The sequence below is a fragment of the Oryctolagus cuniculus genome, chromosome 3 (genome assembly GCF_964237555.1).
Source record: "Oryctolagus cuniculus chromosome 3, mOryCun1.1, whole genome shotgun sequence".
Classification (NCBI taxonomy): domain Eukaryota; kingdom Metazoa; phylum Chordata; class Mammalia; order Lagomorpha; family Leporidae; genus Oryctolagus; species Oryctolagus cuniculus.
Window position 1 is genome coordinate 24,757,968 of NC_091434.1, and position 23,201 is coordinate 24,781,168.

General features: G+C 41.1%; 1 protein-coding gene across 3 annotated transcripts in view; it reads right to left on the minus strand.

Annotated features, from left to right (window-relative positions):
* Positions 1 to 1,625: 1,625 nt before the first annotated feature.
* VWC2L (von Willebrand factor C domain containing 2 like) overlaps positions 1,626 to 23,201 on the minus strand; it is a 163,576-nt gene continuing 142,000 nt past the window's right edge. For 2 of the 3 annotated variants that reach the window (XM_051849156.2, XM_002712459.5), the window contains one exon: positions 1,626 to 2,468. In XM_051849156.2, coding sequence (XP_051705116.1) covers positions 2,439 to 2,468 — 30 coding nt within the window. In that variant the 3' untranslated portion in view covers positions 1,626 to 2,438. The remainder of the gene's footprint in view (positions 2,469 to 23,201) is intronic. The other variant, XM_051849155.2, reaches the window with a different exon arrangement.

Sequence of the window (23,201 nt, forward strand, 5' to 3'; positions counted from 1 at the left end):
CTTATTCCTGTCATATATTATTATTATTATTTCTTTCCAAGTGTGTGGATTTTTGAAGCTGGCAACAGGCAACCTCAGGGCAATGAAAGCTCTATAATATGTCTCTGTCTAGACACAGGCTGAGGTGTGGAATGCCTTTACTTTTGAGTGCAGGCATAAATCATGCAGAATTGTTCATGAATGATTCATGACTGTCTATATGATGTATCCATGGTGGCAACTGAAAGGCACCAACCTTGCGGCAAATTGGTGTTCTAAGGGAAGGCGGCTCGGTGTTCTTCCTTGGGATGGCGCCGGCGTGGCTATTTGTATCATAACACAAGCACAGTGTGCGTAAAAGTGTCAGGTCCAACTCATCAGCACATTAATTTTGGAAATGACAACTCTTTCTTGATGACAGGAACGGCTTGGGGGAGGAGAGGCTGACAATTTTAAATGAAAAACCAGTTGACAAGATTAAAGAAATACAAATCCTGGGGTGTTCTTGTGACATTAGGAGAATCACTCTCCATGGAGGAGGCTAACCCCTCAGGGCATCTGTGCATGTCCCAAGGGGCTCACAGGCTCACCAAAGCCACAGGTGCAGCCACAGCTTGCCCAGAATGTCCCCCTGGAAGAAAATACTCTATACTGATGATTCCAGGTGACTGGTTCTCAATCAGGTGAAATTTTGCCCTCATTCCCACCCCTTGGGCATACTTGGCAGTATTTGGAGACATTTGGTTGTCACACCTAGGGTACTGCTACTGGCACCTAGTGGATAGAGACCAACGATGCTTATAAACATCTTAAAATTGTTCAGGACAGCCCTCGCTTAGTATCTGTTCCTAAATGTCAATGCTACTAACATTGAGACACCTGCTTTCAAAGATGCCACTCCACAGGAGTCACGGCAAGACCCAGGTTGGGGGTGGGACAGAAAAAGAAAGAACATTGATGATGAAGACAACCTTCAAGTTTCCTCAAGGACCCTATCAGATCTGCACTGGGATTTTTAGGACAGGGAGTGGAATAAGCGACTGACTATGCCATGTGGTTTCAGTTGCTCATTTTGCACTTGAATCCAGGTGGCATCAGATACCCTGTGTGTTTTATTTGTTTCTGTTACTATACTAGCAGCATTTCAGGGCAACCTTGAGACACTTCAAAGGTTCACTTAATTGTTCAGTATCTAATATATACATTTTAAAAATGTTCAACAAATGGAACTGTATTGTGCAAGACTGTTTCTACCCTAATCTTTAATTTAAATCAGCACTTGAGGTGGAGAGAGTGTCCTGAATCTGTATTTTAGACATAGGGCTGAGCGGTTGTTACCAGAACATGGCAAACACAGTCTGAATCATAGAAAGCTGCCAGTGTGTACTACTGGCTTTCAGTCAGCTATGAACTCAAAAGCTGTAAGTGTTCAGGAGGATTCAGATTCACAGTGGGGCTACTCACCCTGGTTCTGGTTTTCATATTGCCCAGTGACAGAGTGGTTTTACCGTGTGTTCAGTTACAAATCAAACTCAAATTCATTGTCATGAAAAACTTTGGTGATTAATGCTACAATCTGAAAAAATAAAACAAACCATGTTTCTCTCTTTGGATTTTTTAGTCAAATTCAGTGTGTTCTTTGCCTATTTGTTTTTGATTGGCAGTTTCAAGATTTTGTACATGAAATGTGTGGTTTGTAAGACTCATTACACGAGCCCCCACTTAATGGACAAGGTACCAGTTTCCCGCCTGCCCATCCTTCTGTTCTCAGCCTAAAAGGCATGATTCATTCCAGGGTAGCAATTGGTTGGATGATCTTGTGTCTTCCTGGTCAGGAGAGCCTTCTCCATGAAATTCTTTTACCAAACCTTTTTAGATACAACTTGAAATTTTTCTGTGCATTCAATTCTAGCCTCTTAAACTCTAAAGGTGAGGAAAAAAAAAAGACCACAAGAGAAAAATGCCATGTGGGTTGTACAGAGGAGTGAAAATGGAGCAAATCAGGACACAGTGAGCTGGAGGCCAGAGGCATCACCAGGGAAGGAGCCTGTGCAAGGCTATTTCTTTCTTTTTGTCCCAAAAATCCAGTCGTCAAGTCACCATCAAGCATTGGTTATTACAAAAGCTGTTTAGATAGCTATGTACTATATATATTTTGTATAGCAAGAGAAAAAGAGAGAAATTTCCTCTTAGTAAAATATTCACTTTTGTCAACCCTAAAAGGTTTTGCTGGTGACCCTGTTGTAGCTGGCAGGAGTTTGTTTTGTTTTGTGTTAAACATGTGCAGTGTAGAAGCCACAGCATCTTCTCCTAAGAATTCGCCATTGACTGGGAATTGTCCTACACAGTCTGCTTGCCTTGGCATTCGCGTTTTGAACACTGAGCAGGCTTCCACCAGTCCCCGTTGTGACAGTGACAGATGTTACATTCGTCCACTTTGACTTCAATGCCAGCTGGAATTATTGTAGTTCCGGCAAAGCAGTTTGGACCTGGAACACACACATACATTGATTATTTGATTAAATCTGGAAGATCATTTTCTTCCTCCCTGTTCCCCCAAGAATTCCAACCACGAAGCCATGAAGGAGTTTGCTGAATTGTTCTAACAACTTATCAAGGAATTTTTTAGCATCCCCTGTAGATTCAATCTTTCACCCTAGTATTTTTTGCATCAGCTCATTTTCCTCATATGTATCTCATTCATTACTGACAAAGAAACAATACTCAAAAAGTCTTAGCGCCTGATTACTCAGTGTATATGGTTTTCTAATTAAGGTTCTATGGATTAAACTCTATTTGTTCTATCCTCTGGGATGTGGAGGCAGCCTAAGTGTCCCCTGATGTATGATCCAACTGTCTCTCTTCTGGCAGGTATGAGACAATGAAGTTGCCCACTCTCCAGTTTCAGCACCTCCTGGAGCTCAGTTCCTGGAATTCCCAGCTTGTTTCTTGATAACAATGAATAATTCATGGCCAGATGATTTATTCATGTCCCAAACAAGCTTTGCTAGAGGTTCATTTGATTTTTATCAATGGAGTTCCTTTAATCTACTGGCTTTTTTTTTTTTTTTAAGAATGGCCCAAATGGTTGGCTTTTGAGGGTCAGCAGGAATTGTATTTATTTTGCTTTTCCAGTTCAAAAACCTTTACTGCAAATGTCACCTGCTCACTATAGATACATGTTTTTAAAATTCAGCAATCTCGATTTTTTACTTTTTGCCTATCTTTCTCCCCTTTCTCTTACTTTCCTTTAATTAACTAATTAATTTTCTGGTATTCTTGTTTCTTTTAACTCTCTAAAGATGGGGGTATCAATATTCAGTGTTAGCTGATATTCCCAAATTCAAATGCAATACAATTTCTTCCAAAGTTGTATTTGGTTATAGTGGAGTGGCATAAATTGCTATTTTTTTTAACAGCTTGATATAAGTCTCTGAAGTACATGTTTGACTAAAGACAGGAAGGATTGAACTGTGTCTACTAGTGATTTATGAATTCAGCATTACTGGCCATTCATCATAGCCACTACAGAATAACAATAATATTCATGAGTTCCTGGGCCCTACTTTCACTTTCTTACCTCTGTATAAGAATATGCAGGGCTGTTTTTACCATGAAACAAATGAAATCAGAGGCTATTTGTAGTTCTTCAACATTGGAGGTTTGTTTCTATAAAGATCATAACTATTGAATTATAAATGTATATTTATCAACACAAAACTGTTTAATATACTCTAGCTTCAATTGTCCATTTGTTAATGGTCTCAAACCTCAATGGCGCGTAGATTTGCTAGTGGTATTCGTGTTTCTATGCATTTCCTTCACTCTGTAACACAAAGAGCTGGCAAACGTGCCTGAGCATGGGAAATCATCAAGAGCAGCAGGGATAGAACAGGTCAGCTCTAACAGGTAAACAGTTGGTGAAGTATCTGCCTTTATGCGGAGGGTGCTTCTTGTTTAGATGCCGTGATTATAAGGCCCTGTCCATCAAAATGATTGATTAGGAACATAATAGCATTTTCATAAATCTTGGAATTTAAGTCATTGGTAAACCTGACTTTGGGACTGGTCCTATATGCGAAAATTCAGTGCCAGACCATGAATCTGTTTTGAACCCAGAACTGAGGTATCTTCAGATAATTCAGCAAGGAAGATTTTCCAGAATGTGGCTGGTTCTCCCATGGATGTTGTTGTCAGATCTCTCTCAGCCCAGTCAGTTCTATGCCAAACAGGGTCTTGCCAAGGCCAACGCAGCTTCAGAAATTGAATTAGATATGATGACCACCTGTTTGCCTGGAAGTAGCCCAGGGAAGCAATGATCTGTCTCTCCACCTCCCTGCTCTTAACCCAGTCTATTCACCCCAATTATGGACTTTGAATTTTTCCACATGGGGAAAGAAAAAACAGTTTTTCTTAACAGTGGTTTCAAAAGAAGCAAGTCCCTAAAGCAGGCACGATATTATCCAAAGAGTTTTGCCAGCTTCTTCAGAGGATTTGGAAATTGATAGAAGAATCTGGACTCTGCGTGCAAGTGCACACCTGTGCCTGCACCTGCGTGTGCCTGTGCATGTTGGCAGGGGTGGGACGTGATGGATGCTCCTGGTTCACAGGAAGTTGGTTCATCTCAATGGCATAATGAGAAAAAAAGGCAGGGAGGGATCTCTGAGATTTTGTCCAGGTCACTAGGTGTGTCCTGAAGGGACGTTTTACTTGAGCTTTGGTTTCCCTATCTGCTCCTTCCTGCATATGTTCCTGCATATGTTGATATTGCACTGTGAACAGTAGTATTTGATTAACCTCTCAATATCATTTCTTTTTTTTTTTTTTGGACAGGCAGAGTTAGACAGTGAGATAGAGACAGAGAGAAAGGTCTTCCTTCCATTGATTCATTGATTCACCCCCCAAATGGCTGCTGCGGCCGGCACACCGTGCCGATCTGAAGCCAGGAGCCAGGTGCTTCCTCCTGGTCTCCCATGCGGATGCAGGGGCCCTAACACTTGGGCCATCCTACACTGCCCTCCTGGCCACAGCAGAGAGCTGGACTGGAAGAGGAGCAACCAGGACTAGAACCTGGTGCAGCAGGCGGAAGATTAACCAAGTGAGCCATGGCGCCGGCCCCTCTATATCATTTCTTAAGAGTCACTTGGGATTTGCAGCACTCTCAGTTTAAGAAATATTTATTATATTGATTGACAGAATGCAAAGAAAGATCCTTGGCATGTGCTAAAACTGACCAGTGGCACTGTACATAGCATAGTAAATAATCAACTGTCTACCTGATGGCCAAAGATATTTTATATAATCAAAAATTCTTTTTGGGTCTCATTAACTTTAGTACTCCAGTGATTTTCTTGGGGCCCTCTGAGAATGTCAGGTGTAACTACAGCAAGCCTTGGTTTTCTGTTAGTAGTCTTATCTGCCTGAAAGTAATTTAGATAATTGTCAAGCAGAATGGTTGGCACTATTTAAAACATGTTCTGGTGTTAGCTCTTTCTCTTTAATAGTGGCAACAAGAAATGCTAATTTGCTTTAAGCAAGTGAATGTTCTCCATGGGTTCACTACATAGGAAATCTATCCTTACCTCTATCTACCATCTTCCTTTTATCTGAGGGATGCTTTCCTTCAGTCTTGGTGCTTGTTAAGGAATGAGTTGCTCAGAAGAGTGAATTCAGTGGTAAAGCCACATATTTTAATGCAGAGGAGTTGGAGAGGTTCCAGAAGGGAGCAATGAAAATGATTAAACTGAAGGCTGCAAATAGGACCTCTGAGAAAAGGTTAAAGGGATTGGAATTATTTAATCTACAAAGAGAAGATAGAGGAATAATTCAATAACTCTCTGAGAATGAAGGCTTATTGAGTGAAGAATGGTGAGCAACTGTTCTCTCTTTCTTCTGGGGCTGAGAGTAAGAGGAAATGGAGACAACCGATCTGCAATGAATTGAAAATACACACACACACATACACATCACACATTCCTCAGAGAACTGAGTTGAACGTGGCAGTTGCTAACAATGTGATGAGATCTTCTCTCTTAGAGAGCTTTAAGGATTAAAAAAATACAAATCATAAAAAATAAAATTATAAGAATAATTAAATAGGGAATTTGGGAAATACAAAGAAAGAAAAAAATGGTAAAATTTTGATCAGGGTGGAAATTGGATGATGGGAAAATAGCAGTTCTTTTTACTGTTATACTTACCTTATAGATGCTCAATTTTTTTTTCACAATAAAAAGCTTTTTTTTTAAAGAATATGGGAGGTATTATCTGTCAAATATGGTTTAAATCACCAGGTCCTTGAAGATAGGAGTTGAATATTTGTAAGTTCTTATGTCTGGAAAATATTAAGGACTCAGTATAGGGTTTTTAAAAGATTTATTTGAAAGGCACACACGAGCCGGCGCCGTGGCTCAATAGGCTAATCCTCCACCTTGCGGCGCCGGCACACCGGGTTCTAGTCCCGGTTGGGGCGCTGGATTCTGTCCCGGTTGCCCCTCTTCCAGGCCAGCTCTCTGCTATGGCCAGGGAGTGCAGTGGAGGATGGCCCAGGTGCTTGGGCCCTGCACCCCATGGGAGACCAGGAAAAAGCACCTAGATCCTGGCTCCTGCCATCGGATCAGCGCGGTGCGCCGGCTGCAGCGGCGGCCATTGGAGGGTGATCCAACGGCAAAGGAAGACCTTTCTCTCTCTGTCTCTCTCTCTCACTGTCCACTCTGCCTGTCAAAAATAAAAAAAAAAAAAAAAAAAAAAAAAAAGGCACACACACACACACACACACACACATGGGGTTGGGGGGAAATCTTCTATCCACTGGTTCACTCCCCAGATGGCTGAAGTCAGGAGACTGGAACTCCATACAAGACTCCCACATGGATAGCAGGGGCCCAGGTATTTGGGTCATCTTCTACTGCTGTCTCAAGTGCATTTGCATGGATCTGGATTTCGAGTAGGGCAGCTAGGACTTGAACTGACCTCCAATATGGGATGCCAGCTTTGCAGGTGGTAGATTAACCTGCTGTGTTCTGTTAGCCCTTCAGTACAGGATTGTTCAACTAAATGAAATAATATGAACTAAGTAGTTATCATATATTATAATGAAACTTATTTTGTAGATTAGACTCTCTATATATCATTCCTAGTCCTAGAAATATAGATATGGAATTATTTGCTAATGGATGGAAATACATGGAGTCATTTCTTGAGCACTTAGTTCATACCAGGGATTTGTCTCATTCAATTTTGCAATAAACCTTACAAGATGCACAGGCTTACTCATAGGACACAGAGCCTCATCAACAGAAAATAATTTTCCAAAGTTCAAATACTCAGGTGGTGGAATCAATTGGATACCCCCTACAAGATGTTTCTAATTGCCCAGGAAAGGAGGCATGTGTCTAGCTACACCAAGATCCTGAGCTTCTGAACAGAATGCAGAAGTCCAGTGGCTTTGAGCCTTGAGGATGCATAATACAGTGAGAAATTTGATGGGGCTAGAAAGAACAGAGACTGATTTTCCAGAGATCTCTGGAAAAATATGGACTATTCATCTCGTTTTATAGTTTTATATGGACGATTCACCTCGTTTCCAGGAAACATAATTTATTTAAAAACTAAAGGGAACTTCCCATGGAGAAGATGATAGGCGGTGATGCTTTCCTTTTGGCAGCTGGGAACTTCTCCCTGATACCAGTTGGAGACCAGTCAAGCAGCAGAATGAACGTGGCCCATAACTCAGGAGACCTGCTTTAAGCTGCAGCTCTATGACTGACTCTCTGACTTTAGGCAAGCACTCTGTAACCCCATTAACAAAGGGGACCCGACTGGTCTGTTCTCAGAGAGGAGTCATATTCTTGAAAACACAGTAAAATTGGAAATAAAATTCTTTCTGGGCAGTTGATCTAAGAGGGAAGAGCGAAGGGGAGAATGAGGTTTCACACACTGTTCTTCCCTGTGGGTTTGATTTGGAATGATTCCTACTTTAGGAAAAAAAGTTCGAATGCCAGTTTTTATTTTATACATGTGGAAAATAAGTGTGCAGAGAGCTTTAGGAAAATATATATGTTTCATGAAAAAATGTTGCCGTGTACAAGGATACTTCAAAATGTTTGTGGAAAATTGAATCAAAAGATAGGTCGGCCGGCACTGTGGCGTAGCAGATAAAGTTACCGCCTGCAGTGCAGGCATCCCAGTATGGGCACCCATTCAAGACCCGGCCACTCCACTTCCAATCCAGATCTCTCCTATGGCCTGGGAAAGCAGTGGAGGATGGCCCAAGTCCTTGGGACCTTGCACCCACGTGGGAGATCTGGAGGAAGCTCCTGGATCCTGGCTTCAGATTGGTGCAGCTCTGGCTGTGGTGGCCGATTGCCAGAGGATGGAAGACACCTCTTCCTCTTTCTTTCTCTCTGCCTCCACCTCTACCTCTGTGTAACTCTGCCTTTCAAATGAGTAAATCTATTTTTAAAAAGAATAGGTCTATTGTGATGCAAATTTTTTGAAACTCATACATAGATTACTCATAATACACAAATTCTATGAATTTTTGAAGATCCCTTGTATGCATGGATTTCAAAAATTTTTGCACCGAAGTTATCTTTAATTTCATTTTTTCACTAACTTTTTGAAGTTCACTCATACAGTATTTCATGTAGAAACTGGTTCCAGACCTTCCTCAGATACCAAAATCTGTGGATGCTCAGATCTCTGATATAGAATGGTTCAGTATCTCATATAACCTATGCATGTCCTCCTATCTACTTTGAATCAACCCCAAATTATTTATAATATTTAATACAAGGTAAATACCACATAAATAGTTATTATGCTCTCTTATTTAGGGAATATAGCAAAAATAAAATGTTTGTATGTGCTTTATACAGATGCTGTTATTTTCAAATAGTTTTGACTTGTGGTTGATTGCAACCACAGCTGCAGAACCATAGGCCAACTGTTGAACAAGAAATACGTGCTCTGAAGGAAAGGAACCCAGCTGTGGAAGGTGGTAACATAGACTCTGACTTAGTTTATGAAAAGTTTCAGGATGTGTGTTGAGGGGCCTGGGTGTGTTGGGAGAAATAAAAATGGCCAGTGGGGTTCAAGTGGTGAGTATAGCATGTGGTAAGGTTAGTGAAGTGGCCTGGAAAACAGGTTGGCGAAGTGGTGCGCTGAAGCCTCATATTTGCTTGTGAGAAAAAAACTGATGATTGTTCAGGAATTTTATAATCTTGTTGACATTACCTTGGTGGCTTGAAATTGGCCATGGCAAGTGTATATAGACCACTCAAATTAGAAAATGTTACAAATCACGGCTCTAACCAGTCCCCAGTGTTCACCCCCCCAACCCAATTGTTGAATATTTTTGAACACATCACTAGCAAAGGACTCCAAATGCTAGGTGTTATTTGCCATATTAAAGAGTTTGTTCTTACTCCAATGCAATGAAGAACCATTGAGGTATTGTAAAGACATTGATTCCACACACAGTAGTATTGCTATGTGATGGGTACACAGAATACCCAAGGATCCCATAAATAAGGTCTTTGATGGATGTAGGACTTCTGCGATTGCAAAGACTAGTGCCCTCATAGGCCCTGGCACTGTGTAATTATAATTAAAGTACATTTATTTCTCTTTTTCTTTGAGGCACTAAAAGCGTCTGCTAAAATGCTGAGGTAGTATTAAATTAGTGTCAGTAATTAACACATTGATTTGAATTAATTGATCAGGTTATCCCCTATGGAAAGTCAAGGCCCCAGGAAATGTGCAATTGGATCTGGGAGAAGGAGAAGGAAAATGAGGACGGATGTGGTTTCTAGGAGGAAGCTTAGTTGGGATCTTTTAGGGGGCTGGGGTAATGTGCAACTTAATTGAGATACTGGGCTGTTGAGGTAAGAGAAGAATATTGTCAGTCAAGTGAAACTATCAACCCTGGTTAATTCAAGCAGAAAAGGCACTTATTAAAGGAAGTTGTATCCAGAGAATATCCAGAATAGCTAAGAGAACCAAGTATGGGGGTCGCTCAATCAAAAGTGAAGGCCAAAATCATGTGACAGACCTGACCCAGTGAAGACACTTTGGACTTTGAGCAGCTTGTCCCATCAATGTCACCTGTGTAGACCTCCGGATATTGGTGCTAGAACCCCTGTCACAGCTTCCTCTCAAACCAGGCTAACCAGAATGGAAACTATGTGGTCACCTTCTTCTTGAAGTGACTAGCTTATCATTCAAAGTCTGCAGATGGGTAGAGTCCAGTCAAGTGGCTGCCTATGAGCTGCAAGGATGGCTGGAACTGGAATTTCTTGCATTTGAAATATCTCTAGTGGAGAGAGAGAGAGGAGAATTCTTCATCCATAGGGGATTTTCCCAATCGTGGGAAAGAGGTAACTGCTCATTTGTGATACTGAGAGGGATGGGGAAAGGGGTCAAGAGCACAGATTTCATTTATTTCAAATATTTTTTTCTGGAGTTAACTGCTAATATAGTTTGGCAGTCTAGAAGTTAATAATGTAAATATTCATTCAGAACAAGACTGCTCAAAAGCCCTTAGTGATACAGCAAGTAGTAAGATAGTTTGTTTTCAGGGAACAGATGTTCTAACGGGATGAATCAGCCACAAAGCACAAAAACAACCTAAGAGGATCATTTCAAGTCATTCCATGCTATGAACAAGATAAGCAAGAAAACAGTCAATTGCCTAGACACAGAGTGGGGAAATACTTAGGAGTTTACAGAACATGTTCATGAATGTTTTCTTATTAATATCCGTCATCACACTGTAAAGTGATAACATGAGTCCCATTTCACAAATGAGGAAAGAGAAGTTCAGAGATGCCAAGGGACTCAGTAAAGGGCAGAGAAGTCAACTCTGGGAGAGTTCAAAGTTCAACCCCACATTCTTACTCCAGGTTGACTTCTTTGCTAGAGGAGAAGAGTTCTTCACGTATGCTACTACGTACTCCAAATATTAGAAGTAGTCATATATTCTTCTATCCTTGCCCTCCTGGCTTTCTACTGTAGGAAACACAGACAACCATCCAGATCCAGTTGACAACATTCAGCTTTTTGAGACTTCTACAATTCTTTTTAAGAGCTTTTCACGCATGACTAGTTTTCTCCTCACATGAGCTATTATTTTCTTTGTTTACAAATGAGACAATGAGACATTAAGTGACTTTCTCAAAGTCACATGGCTAATGAGTGATTGAGGTAGGTTGCCCAGCCAGTTTTTCCATGTTCCACCCTACATGTTAATCTTCCAGTGCATAGGAGCTGCTTACTGCTTCCTCTTAGTTTTGACAGCACATAGAATGCTGATGTTGCTGCAGTAGAGGGAAAAGTCTAGGATGCTTAAATTCCTGTTTCACGTGTCCTCGTAGGTAAAGGACTGCATGGGTGAACGAATGAATTGGATGGGGAAGGTCTAGCTACAAGATCTTCACCTTGGGGCCGAGAAATGGCTCCTCAGGCAGCTTTCCTTAACCTCTTCTCAGGACCTGCAAGGCAAGATTTGCTCCCATGAAGTATGTGTGGCTGCGAGGCCACTTGCTTCTAGTGATCAGCTCGGAAGACAGCCAGGTTAGCACAGAGATCTCTCAGTAGATGTCCTGCCCTTGTAGCTCATTCACCCCCGTCCTCTTTAATGCCAAGCCTCCTGCTTCCCAGAGCCACGGAAAACAGGGCTGCTCATGGCCACTTTAAAGACACTTCATGATTTTATATTGGTGTGGTGTCCCTGAAAATCCTCCTTCTGACAACAACTTCATATTGCTAAATAGTCCTCTTTTGAGTATTGCAATCTCTGGCCTTGATTTGAAAATTTATTACTGACACTTGGTGTCTTTTGGAAATTGGTTGTAAATGATCTTCCTGCTGCATAAATTACGCAGATTCCTGTTGTGCAAAGCCATAAACATCCTATATTTATTTGGCAGAGCATCTAAATCACTGGTTTCAGCAAATAGTAGGTTTGTAGGCCTCAGTTTGTGGCTGAATTGGATTAGATTATGCCCTTCCTCTTAACTAATTTAAATTCTCTGCTCCATGAAGTCTGATTCATGGGTATTGCACCATGAAAAAGCAAATAGGATTTCTGATCATGTGTACTCATTTTCAACTCATAAAATCTTAGAAAAAATGTTTTCAAACAATCAGTAAGTAGAGCTGATTGCAGGTGACATTGAGCTGAGTGCCTTGAACCTTCCTGGTCACACGGTTTGATGGCCTCCTTAGGCTTGGACAGAGAGCAATGATGAGATCCTAGTTGCTGGAGGGAGCCTCCAGATTAGAGACTAGAGTGCCTCTCTACCTGTTTTTAGCCACTCATTTCTATGTTACTTTTGAACTCTTTTTATTAAATCTCAAAACAAAAAGCTTCCTCAGAGTCAGGTGGCAAGATTCAGGAAGGATTGTTTTCTCTGAGGCTGCCCTAAAGGTGCCTGTTAATCATTTTATTTGAAAATTCAATATTGCTGAACTCCCACACAGATTTCAGTCTGAGAACTCCAGAGAGTCTTCCGGCCCTTAAGTATATAAGATTTATAGCCTAGTGTTCCAATTAAGTGAAATGCAAGGGCCGGGGCGGAAGAGAGGAAGGACGTGGTCAAGCTACACCATAAATGTAAAGGTTGGCTGCTCTTTTTCCAATTTCAGGAAAATCAGCAGGCTCCGAGAACCTGGCATCATTCAGGTCTGTGTTAGCTGGGCCATGTCTTTGCAGTCGCACCTTCAGAATGATGGTGGTCAGAAAATGGCTGGCTTTGCCACTGCTGAAAACTATCTGCTTGCTTTTTGCTTTGAATACTGGAATAATCTGAATCAAATTTTCCAAGGTGAATAAAAATTAATTCACCTTGTTAGAGCTCTTATTAATTATTTATTTGATAGGGGGACAGAGAGAAAGCGAGGGCTCCTCTCTGCTGGTTTAACCCCTACATGCTGTCAACAACCAGGAGTGGGTTGGGCCAAAGTCAGGACCAGGTCTCCGTGATTGGCAGGAACTCAATTACTTGACCAATCACCACAGCCTCCCAGGGTCAGCATTGGTGGGAAGCTGGAGTCAGAAACCAGAACCAGCACTGGAACTCAGGCCCTCCAGTGTGGAATGTGAGGCTTTTAGTCATGTCTGCTCCAGTCAGATCTCTCAATGGTTTTCACATCACTTTCATGTTTGATTTTAGGAATCCTAAAGACAGGTAGAGCTGAGTTAGAGCTAACACTCAAGTCCACAGAGACTGATCTAGGATAAAGAGATGAGTACTGTGGATTCATACTCTATGTTTCAGTCCTGTTCCCAGCTTTGGCTGTGGGAACCCAATGTTTTCAACCATGAAGGGGGAATAATAAAATAATGAGGATTTTACTGTATGGGGGTGTGGAAAGAGCAAATGAATTGACATATATAAAGCACTTAGAACACTTCCTGTCACATAGTAACTTCAAGAAACGTTACTGGTTGGTATTGACCATTCTGATTGTTATTACCTGAATTACAATCTGTACTACTTTGGACGGGATACAAATGCCAGGTCCTTTGGTTTGTAATCTTATGTTATTTCTTTTTTTCAAAAAATATTTTAACTTTAAATTAATCTTGTTAATGTCAACTGATATTGCTTTGCAAATTGAAGGAGCATCTAGCAGTCAAACTTTACCTGTGAGGGACTGTCTTAGGCACATTCACAGTTTACAAGGAAGTCAGAGAGTAAAAGGAACACCTGAACAGAGAGAGTGCTCAGGAAGGCTAACGGGAGGTGTACTAGTAGTACCATTTGACTGAGGGGAGATTCATTAGGAAGATTTTGTAAAATGTTTTCTGAGACTGCTAATGTAAGTGTTTTTGTTTGTTAGAGAGAAATGGCCTACATGTGGAGAAAGAACATCCCAATTAAGGTCTAACAAAGAGGTTGAATGCTAAATAAAATGAAGAGTAGGCAGATATTCATATATATTTATCCAGTATTTCTGTGTCTATTTATATACAGAATGTATTTATTGCTGCTTTCTTTCATAGTCCTTAAAAGAAATAGGATAAAATGTGAATGCCTGCCAATAACAGAAATACTGAATACATTATGGTACCTCACTCCATGAATTCTTCATTCATTGAAATGAATGAATTACAACCTCCAGCTGATTTCCAGGGGTTTTCGTGTGTTTTTGAAAAAGAAAGCGATTATGCAGAGAAGTTAGTATATTCCAATCATATTTTAATAAAACAGATGTAGACAAACAATCTGCTGTGTGTATGTTTGTATAGGATTACACGGGGATGGAAGAAAAATAAAGCAGCATGAATGCTATGTTGTGAACATAGATTGTCTACCTAGGGAAAGTGGTTGCTAATGAGGAAGGAGGAGAGAGGGATAAAGGGGCAAAGAGAAAAAACAAGGGAAAAGTTGAACTAAAATAAGGCATCATGTCATATTTACACTTAGCTCCAAGCATAAAAATAAGGAAGTAAATTCTGGTATTGACATGCATTTTAAAATCATTGTGTACATTTGATGATATTGTGGTTCCTTTCCCCCTTAAAATCTGTTTTTAAATGGGTAGTGTGGCCGGCGCCGCGGCTTACTAGGCAAATCCAAGTACTTGGGCCCTGCACCCCATGGGAGACCAGGATAAGTAAGTACCTGGCTCCTGCCATCTGATCAGCGCGGTGCGCTGGCCGTGGTGGCGGCCATTGGAGGGTGAACCAACGGCAAAGGAAGACCTTTCTCTCTGTCTCTCTCTCTCACTGTCCACTCTGCCTGTCAAAAAAAAAAAAAAAAAAAAAAAAAAGGGTAATGTTTCTGGCAATCGACCACAGCTTAGAACTGAAGAAGCGTGGTGAAAAGTAGTTCCTTGTAAGGGGCAGGCGAGGCACAACTGCAGTTCCCAAGTGCTGCGGTTTCCATGACTCCTTGGGAGCTCCTAGCAAAACATGACTACAGACTACTTAAACGTGGCTACTCCAAAGTAAAAGTAAGCTGTGCTGTATGTCTAAAGAGTACACATCCAATTCAAAGATTCGATATATCTTTGAACATGAGAAAATGAATATAAAATAATTTAGATACATTTTATAATATTTTGAATATATTTGTTTAACTAAAATATATTATTGAAATTAATTTTCTCTATTTTTAGTTTTCTAATGTAGCTAATATTAACATTTAAAATTATACATGTGGCCCATATGATATTTCTCTTGGACAATACTGGCTTGAGGAATTATGAAAGGATGAGATGACAGATAGCCAAGAGGAAGCTAATTTATTTATATTGAGGCAAAAAGGAATGCTAGATGTTGTGGAAGAAAAAAAGGGATATTCAAAGTGTGGGCTCCAAACCAACTGCAGAAGCACCACTGGAAATATCTTTGAAATGCAAATTGTGTAGCCCCATTAGAAACTGTGGGTTTGGGGCCCAGCAATCTATGGTTTCACAAGTATTCCAGTTATTTCTAATGCAAACTAAAATTGTTTTAAAAGATTTATTGTGTTTAATTGAAAAGCAGAGTGATGGGGGGAGAGGAATAAGGGAGGTAGAGAGAAAGAGATTTTCCATCCTCTTGTTCATGTCCTGAATGATGGCAATGGCTGGAATTGGTGCATCCAGGTCTCCCATATGATACACAAGTACACAACTACTCAGACCATCTTCTACTGCCTTCCCAGGTGCATTAGCAGGGAGCTAGATAGGAAGCAGAGCAGCCAGGACTCAACCCGGTGCTACCATGTGTGATGCCTGCCTCATAAGCCTGCTGGGCCACAACCCCAGCCCCAAGTTAAGATTTGAGAACCATTGCTTTCAGATATAGCAGAGTTTAGACAAAAAAAAATAATTTTGGAAACCATAATACCGTTAGTCTGAGTTTGGGAAGAGGGCTCAAAATAGATGGAGCTTATCCAAAAGGCAATGAATTCAACATGTTATAAGAACACAGGCTTTTAGTAAGGGGTCATTTCTGAGGAGAAATTCTGAGCAAGTAAATGGTGGTTAAATGGTTCAATTACTTTCAAGTTTCAGCATCAGCCTCTGAGCTGTCATTATTGTGTTTCTTTGATAAGTGTGATTTTTTGCCACATGACAGCTTAAGAATCAAGGAGTCATGTGTGACACTTGGAATTTGGAACCATTTTCGATGCTTTAATGACCTCACTTTCAAAAAAAAGGAGAAACCAAGTTATTGCTGGAAAGAAAATAGTATATATTTATCTTTGGGATAGAAACAGGTTAGAAAAGATTGTGTTATTCAGCTTCACCTAACTTTCATATAAAAATAAAATGTCTTTAAGCTACAAACCTTCTACTTATCACAAACAATTTAGCAAACCTACTTTTATTTTCTTAAAGGAATATGCTTGAGTGAACATACTAGCATTCTAGTCTTGTCCTAATTGGGAAAGAAGATGGAATGGGACAGGGCTTTGCTTGTCCACGAAGTGGGCATCAACACAGAGGCACACATACACCCACACCATGGTTCATGATGAAGATGAAGCAGAAAACATGAGCCCAGTGTTAAGGTGCAATAGGTCAAACAGTTGCCTCCAGCAACTCGTATGAGAACACTGGTCGGATCCTGGTAGCTCCATTTCTAACCTAGGTCCCTGCTAATGCGCCTGGGATGGCAATGGAAGGTGGACCAAGTGCCACCCATGTAAGAGAACCAGATGGAGTTCCAGGCTCTTGGCTTCATCCTGGCCTAGCCCTGGCCATGGCGGTCTTTTTTGAGGTTGAATCGGTAGATGGAAGATTTCTTTCTCTCTCTCTCCATAGTCTGTCTGTCACTGTGCTTTTCAAATAAATTAAAAAATCTCTCTCTAAAAAAAAGGAAAACTTTCCCTCTGTATATTCTAAGACACAAAATGTCTTGCAACTTTATAAAAAAGTGGTAAGTTATTTTATTATTGGAACACAGGACCAAAAATGCTCTGTTGGCAATCTCAGTTTTTTTTTTTTTTTTTTCTTTGACAGGTAGAGTTAGTGCGAGAGAGAGAGACGGAGAGAAAGGTCTTCCTTTCATTGGTTTACTCCCCAAATGGCCGCTACAGCTGGTGCTGCGTCGATCCGAAGCCAGGAGCCAGGTGCTTCTTCCTGGTCTCCCATGCGGGTGCAGGGCCCAAGCACTTGGGCCATCCTCCATTGACCTCCCAGGCCACAGCAGAGAGCTGGACTGGAAGAGGAGCAACCAGGACTAGAACCCAGCTCCCATATGGGATGCCAGTGCCGCAGGCAGAGGATTAACCAAGTGAGCCATGGCGCAGGCCCACAATCTCAGTTTTTATAGTAACACATTATTAAACATGCCGTGGATATGTTAAGCAACAAAGTGACATTTTCTTTCCTACATAAATAACAATGCCTCTAAATAGCTAATAATTGAAATAGAAATGTTGACAAGATTAGTATAGAGACTACAAACTATAAAATAAAGCTAGTTAATTTAGTTTTTGAAGGATAACAGACTGATCATTTAAAATTCCACAAGCAAATAGTAACTATCTGTCATGTACAAGCCATATTTCTTTCCTGTATGGACACAGTAAAAATAGATGTTGAAAAAGAAATAATAATTGCATAACATTTATAAAAAAAACTTGAATGTAATGGTAAGATGATTTATCCTAATCTAGAAGTCAGAGACAGGTGCCTTGAGGAAGTGATGGGTGATAACAGGAAGACGTGGGGGCATCAAGAGTCATGTATGAAAAACTTCTAAGTGCAATGAAGGCTAGAACATGGGGAACCTATTACAGAACTGCAGAATACAAATGGTGGTCATGGGGAAATAATAAGGGAGAGAGAGGAAATATAAAGGGAGAGGTGGAGCTAGTTTTTTTCCTTTTTTAACTGAAAGACCTAGTAGTGGGGGAGAGGGGTCAGAGGAAGATAGAGATAGATAGAGAGATCCTCTATCTGCTGGTTCACTAGCCGAATGCCCACAACAGCTGGGGCTGAGTCAGACAAAGCCAGGAGTCAGGCTTTGTGGAAGAGGGCACCTAGTCCCCATGTGAGAACACAGAATCCCATGTGCTTTTGCTTTCTCAGGGACTCCTGTCTATCAATTACCCTCCTCCTTTCTCTTTTATATGCAGTATCCACCGCTTGTTCATTTCCACCAACATTTAAACACATTCATCTCTCTGTCTCTGTCTCTCTCTGTCTCTCTCTCTCTCCCCCTCCTTCCCTTCTTCCCTCCCACTTCCCCACCATCCTCAACACTGCCCCTTACAGCCATTGATTGTGTTCTTCGTTTCTATATCCTATCTGCCACTCATTCCTCAACCTTCTCTTCCAGGCATCTGTGTCTCTTACATGGGTGGCAGGAACTCAAGTATTTTGATCACCAGCTACTGCCTTTCCAGATGAATTAGCAGGAAGCTACATTGGAAGCAGAGGAGCCAGGCCTGGAACTGGAACTTGGATATGAGATGGGGACATCCCAAGCAGTGGCTTATTCACTGTGCCTCAATGTCTTCTCAGTCTTCAGTGCTCCAAAATTTAAAGTTGGAGTTTTAGATTGCATCTTAAGGACAACTGAACCATGACCTGACCAGACTTATTTTTTAAATAGGTAACACTGGCTTCTTCATGGATAATGAGCTGAATTAGAAATGAAGGTGGTGTCATTCAAAGTAGACCAATTTATTAAACTCTTCCATCAGTAAAAGGAATGGTACACCAGACTAGAGTGGTGGCCAGACCATGGAAATGGAGAGAAATGAGTGTGTGCAATATTTAGGAGCTGAGTCTATCATGTTGGTGGTACACTCAGCATGTGGAATAAAGTAGCTGTCTCTTAAGTTCCCGATTTAAGTAGTACATGGAACACTGGTGAAGGCAGGATTTGAGGGGAAACTGAGTAATGTTAGTGTTAGAAGTTTTGAATTGATGTCTATGTGAATCTTCTAGGCAGAGATGAACACGGGAGAAAACTGACTAAACTAGCTTAGAGAGCTAGGAATCTCTAGCAAATGAATGGGGAATGGGGGCCGGCACCATGGCTCACTTGGTTAATCCTCCGCCTGCAGCTCTGGCATCCCATATGGGTGCCAGGTTCTAGTCCTGGTTGCTCCTCTTCCAGTCCAGCTCTCTGCTGTGGCCCAGGAAGGCAGTAGAGGATGGCCCAAGTGCTTGGGCCCCTGTACCTGCATGGGAGACCAGGAGGAAGCACCTGGCTCCTGGCTTCGGATTGGCATAATTCTGGATGTAGCAGCCATTTGAGGGGTGAATCAATGGAAGGAAGACCTTTCTCTGTCTCTCTCTTGCACTAACTCTATCTGTCAAATAAATAAAAAAAATTCTAAAAAAAAAAAAATGAATGCGGAATGAAGACAGAGGAGTGAAGTGGTCCTGGAGCATTTGGTTTGGGGAAGGACCTAGGACAGCATTATCATTTAAGGGACAGACAAAAGAGAGGAGCCAGCTAAGATGACCAAAAAAAAAGGTCCCCTAGAGAAAGGAGAAAGCAATAGGAACATGTGGCATCAGAGAAGCAAACCAAGGGAGTATTTCTGGTATTGGTAGGAAGAGTGACAGTGTATTTTGTAGCTGTGATGGCTCTCACATAAGGGCTGAGACAGGTTCATTGATAATTTTGACAAGAGCGACTTAGGAGGAGCAGCAAAAGCGAAGGCCAGGTGAGAGAAGGTTGAGGAATGGGTGGCAGATAGGATATAGAAACAAAGAACACAATCAATGGCTGTAAGGGGCAGTGTTGAGGATGGTGGGGAAGTGGGAGGGAAGAAGGGAAGGAGGGGGAGAGAGAGAGAGACAGAGAGAGAGAGATGAATGTGTCTAAATGCTGGTGGAAATGAACAAGCGGTGGATACTGCATATAAAAGAGAAAGGAGGAGGGTAATTGATAGACAGGAGTCCCTGAGAAAGCAAAAGCACATGGGATTCTGTGTTCTTACATGGGGAGTAGGTGCCCTCTTCCAAAGTTAATAGACAAAAAGTTGCTGTTGGATATTTTCTGTTTTCTTTGGGAAATAGGAAGGGCACTGATCTGCTGAGAGTGAAGAGAGATGAGGGCAGGAGGGATGAGGCAGTTACTAGGGGGAATAGAAAGGCCAGCTGACTAGAGAGACCTGATGAAACTCTTGAGCCCACTGATGGTCCAAATGAGGAACAGGACTATGATGTATAGAGTTGCTAATTTGGTTTCTAGACCAATATCTCCCAGCAGAGCTCAGCAATATTGTGGAAGAGTGCCCTGGGTACAGTGGTCATTAACAGTCACGTGACCTCAGTTAAGACCTTTATTTTCTCCATGCTCCCTCCCTGTTGCCTGTTTCCTCATCAGTGAACTGGGAACAATAGAAGTCCTCTTCTGCCTTGGATTTTGCAATTACTGAATGAGTTAATATGTCTAAAGTACTGAGAAAAGTTAGCATCATGTGCACCCTATGAGCACTAGCTATTAGGCTGGTTTCAGATTATAGCAGCAAAGGAATGGATGATAGTAAGAAGAGAGTGGTTGAAACTGTAGGTGAGGGAATTAAACCAGAGAAGAAAGGAAATGAAGATACTGATTTTGGAAATCACTAAAGTGTTTGGTGTTTATGGGAAGTCCTCTTGCTGTGGATTCCTGGCCTGTACTCATTTTGCTGACAGAATCAGAGCACTGATGGAAAGTGAATAACATTAGCTGAACTCTGCTACCACAGCTGTACTGTTTTTTGATTGTGGTACCCAAAGCATAAGAAATTTATGTTAAAATGATGTTCTGGTATTTTTTTAATTTTTATTTTTTGGGAGCTTTAGCTTAAGTAGTTTATGAGCATGATGCTTCGTGTTCCTGGACTTCTGTGAAATGGGGAAGTTCTTAAAAAGAGAAAAAATAATTGAGGCCAGCATTGTAGCACAATGAGTTAAGCCCCCACCTGCAAAACTAGCATCCTAAATGGGCGCTGGTTCAAGTCCTAGATGCTCTGCTTTTGGTACAGCTCCCTGCTAATGTGTCTGAGAAAACAGCAGAGGATGACCCAAGTGCTTGGATCCCCGCCACCCATGTAGAAGATGCAAGTGAAGTTCCTGGCTCCAGTCGGAGTACCTGGCCTGGCCCAGCTCTGGCCATTGAAGCCCTCTGGGGAGTGAACCAGCACAGGAAGATTCTCTCTCTCTCTCTCTCTCTCTCTCTCTCTCTTTAAGTCTGCCTTTCAAATAAATAAATAAATCTTTTTAAAAACTGTCAACAAGATGTTTTTAAAAAGAGAAAAAAATTATAAGAAGCAATATTAAGGGAGTTCCCTCAAGATAAGGCCATTTTGTTTAAAGGCTATAAATTTGCCAACTGTTTATGTTCTTTTCCTTGAGGTCCGCAATGCAATTTAAACTAGAAAAACAATCAGTTTGCCCAAGCGTGAATTGCTGCAAAATAAACAATCTCCAGCACGGAACTCTAAAAGGAACTCTGCTTTGCTGATGTGCTGAGACAGTCCATGGTGCTGTCTTGTCTCAGAGAATACATTTTGTGTGGACATTTGGATCATGGATTGGGATCTTAGACTTTTGTCATAAACATGCATGGACTTTAGACAATAACATTTATTTCCAGGTAGAAAATGACTGAGGTTTTGCAGGGTAAGAATATTGCTGAAGAGCCCCTTGAACCCTCTGAAAATAAGAAAACAGTTTCATGCATTAATGAGCAAATAAATAAACAAAGTCCAATTATAGTCTAGGAGCTGTCCCCTGGGGGTCTAGGAATCTTGCCTTTTTATTCATATAAATTATTTTTCCTTGAATTTAGGGGGAAGGGTGGGATAACAGAGATCATAATTATCCTTCATGGGTGGAAAAATTGGCATTCTTATCTCAAAGAAATCCCTATGTCTGCTGCTTTCCAGAAACTACCATTTGATATATGTCAACTATTATTTAACTATTTACTTAATAGTTTAACACTTATTATTTAATAGTTTGTTTAACATTTATTGAAGGCTTTCTGTGTCAGACATAGAAAAATACGGAGATGCAGTGATAAAAAGACACACTTCCAGCTCTTAATAGGCTTATACTGTAGCAGACAGTTGGGGCAAGTGCAATGTTGGAAACAGAATGTGGTTGGAGAAGGTACAGGGTACCTAATCAAATCTGAAGAAAGGGAAGGCTTCCTGGAAGAAAAAAAAAAGTGAGCAGGGCATTGTGGGCAAACAAGATCTATTTTGGTGAAATATCAGTGTTGCAGTTGTGGATGAGGAAGGATAGGCCAAGTTGAGTTGGTGCCATGGGCAAAGATAGGGTTATGGTCTGTTGGAGGGAGAAATATGAGCAATTCTATTTAGGTAGATCATAGCATCCCAGGCTGGGAGACAAGGAGATGCACAAGCCAGATTCTGCAGTGCTTGTAAGGTGTACCGAGTAGAATGGCTCTTATTGCTGAAGCCAGTGAAGGTTTTTATAATCGTACGTATGCTTTAGCCAGATCATTCCTGCTGCCCTGTGGGGTGAGGTTGGAAGACAGCAAGAGCAGCAGAGAGCAAGAGCAGCGGTTACTGGGAAGAAATTGGGAAAACTTACATTGAACTAGTGGCAGGAGGAATGCAGAGGTGGGACAAGGTGGGGGAGATATTAAAAGGTGTAGAATTGATAGAAGGTAACTATGTAAGTGATAGGGAAGAAGGAAATAAAAATAATGTCCATTTTTCTTGCTTAGGTATAGGACAGCAGGTGGTACCTTTTGCTAAGAAAAGAAATAGGCTCTTCCTCTGGAAGTTTTGGGAAAGATTCTGCATTCAGTTCTAGACATTAGACATGTGAATTTTAAGTGTCTTTGGCCTCTGACAAATGGAAAGCTTCGACTAATTGATATAAAGAGAGATCTGAAGAGACATAATTGATCTTGAAGTATCAACTTTGAAGTCTTCAGGATACTGATGTTGACTGAATGCATAAAAGTGAATTGTTAAGAGAAAAGAGAATAAGGAAAGGAAGATGACTATGAATGGAACCCCAAGGAATTATCAGTTAAGTTCTGAGTAAAGGAACAGAACTCTGAAGGGGGTTGTGAATGAATGGTTGTGGAAACAACGGTAGTAAGATTCTATAACAGTGGTAGAAATCAATGGAAAAGAAGGTTTTAATAGGGAGCCAAACGCTGCTGAGATGTGAATAGAATAAAGTTTGAAAATACCCATTGAGTATAGAATTCAGAAGGTTCTGGGTGGCATTGACAAAAGCAATTCCAAGGTCATTGTAGGGAAGAAATTGGGTTTCACTGGCTTTAAAAGTGA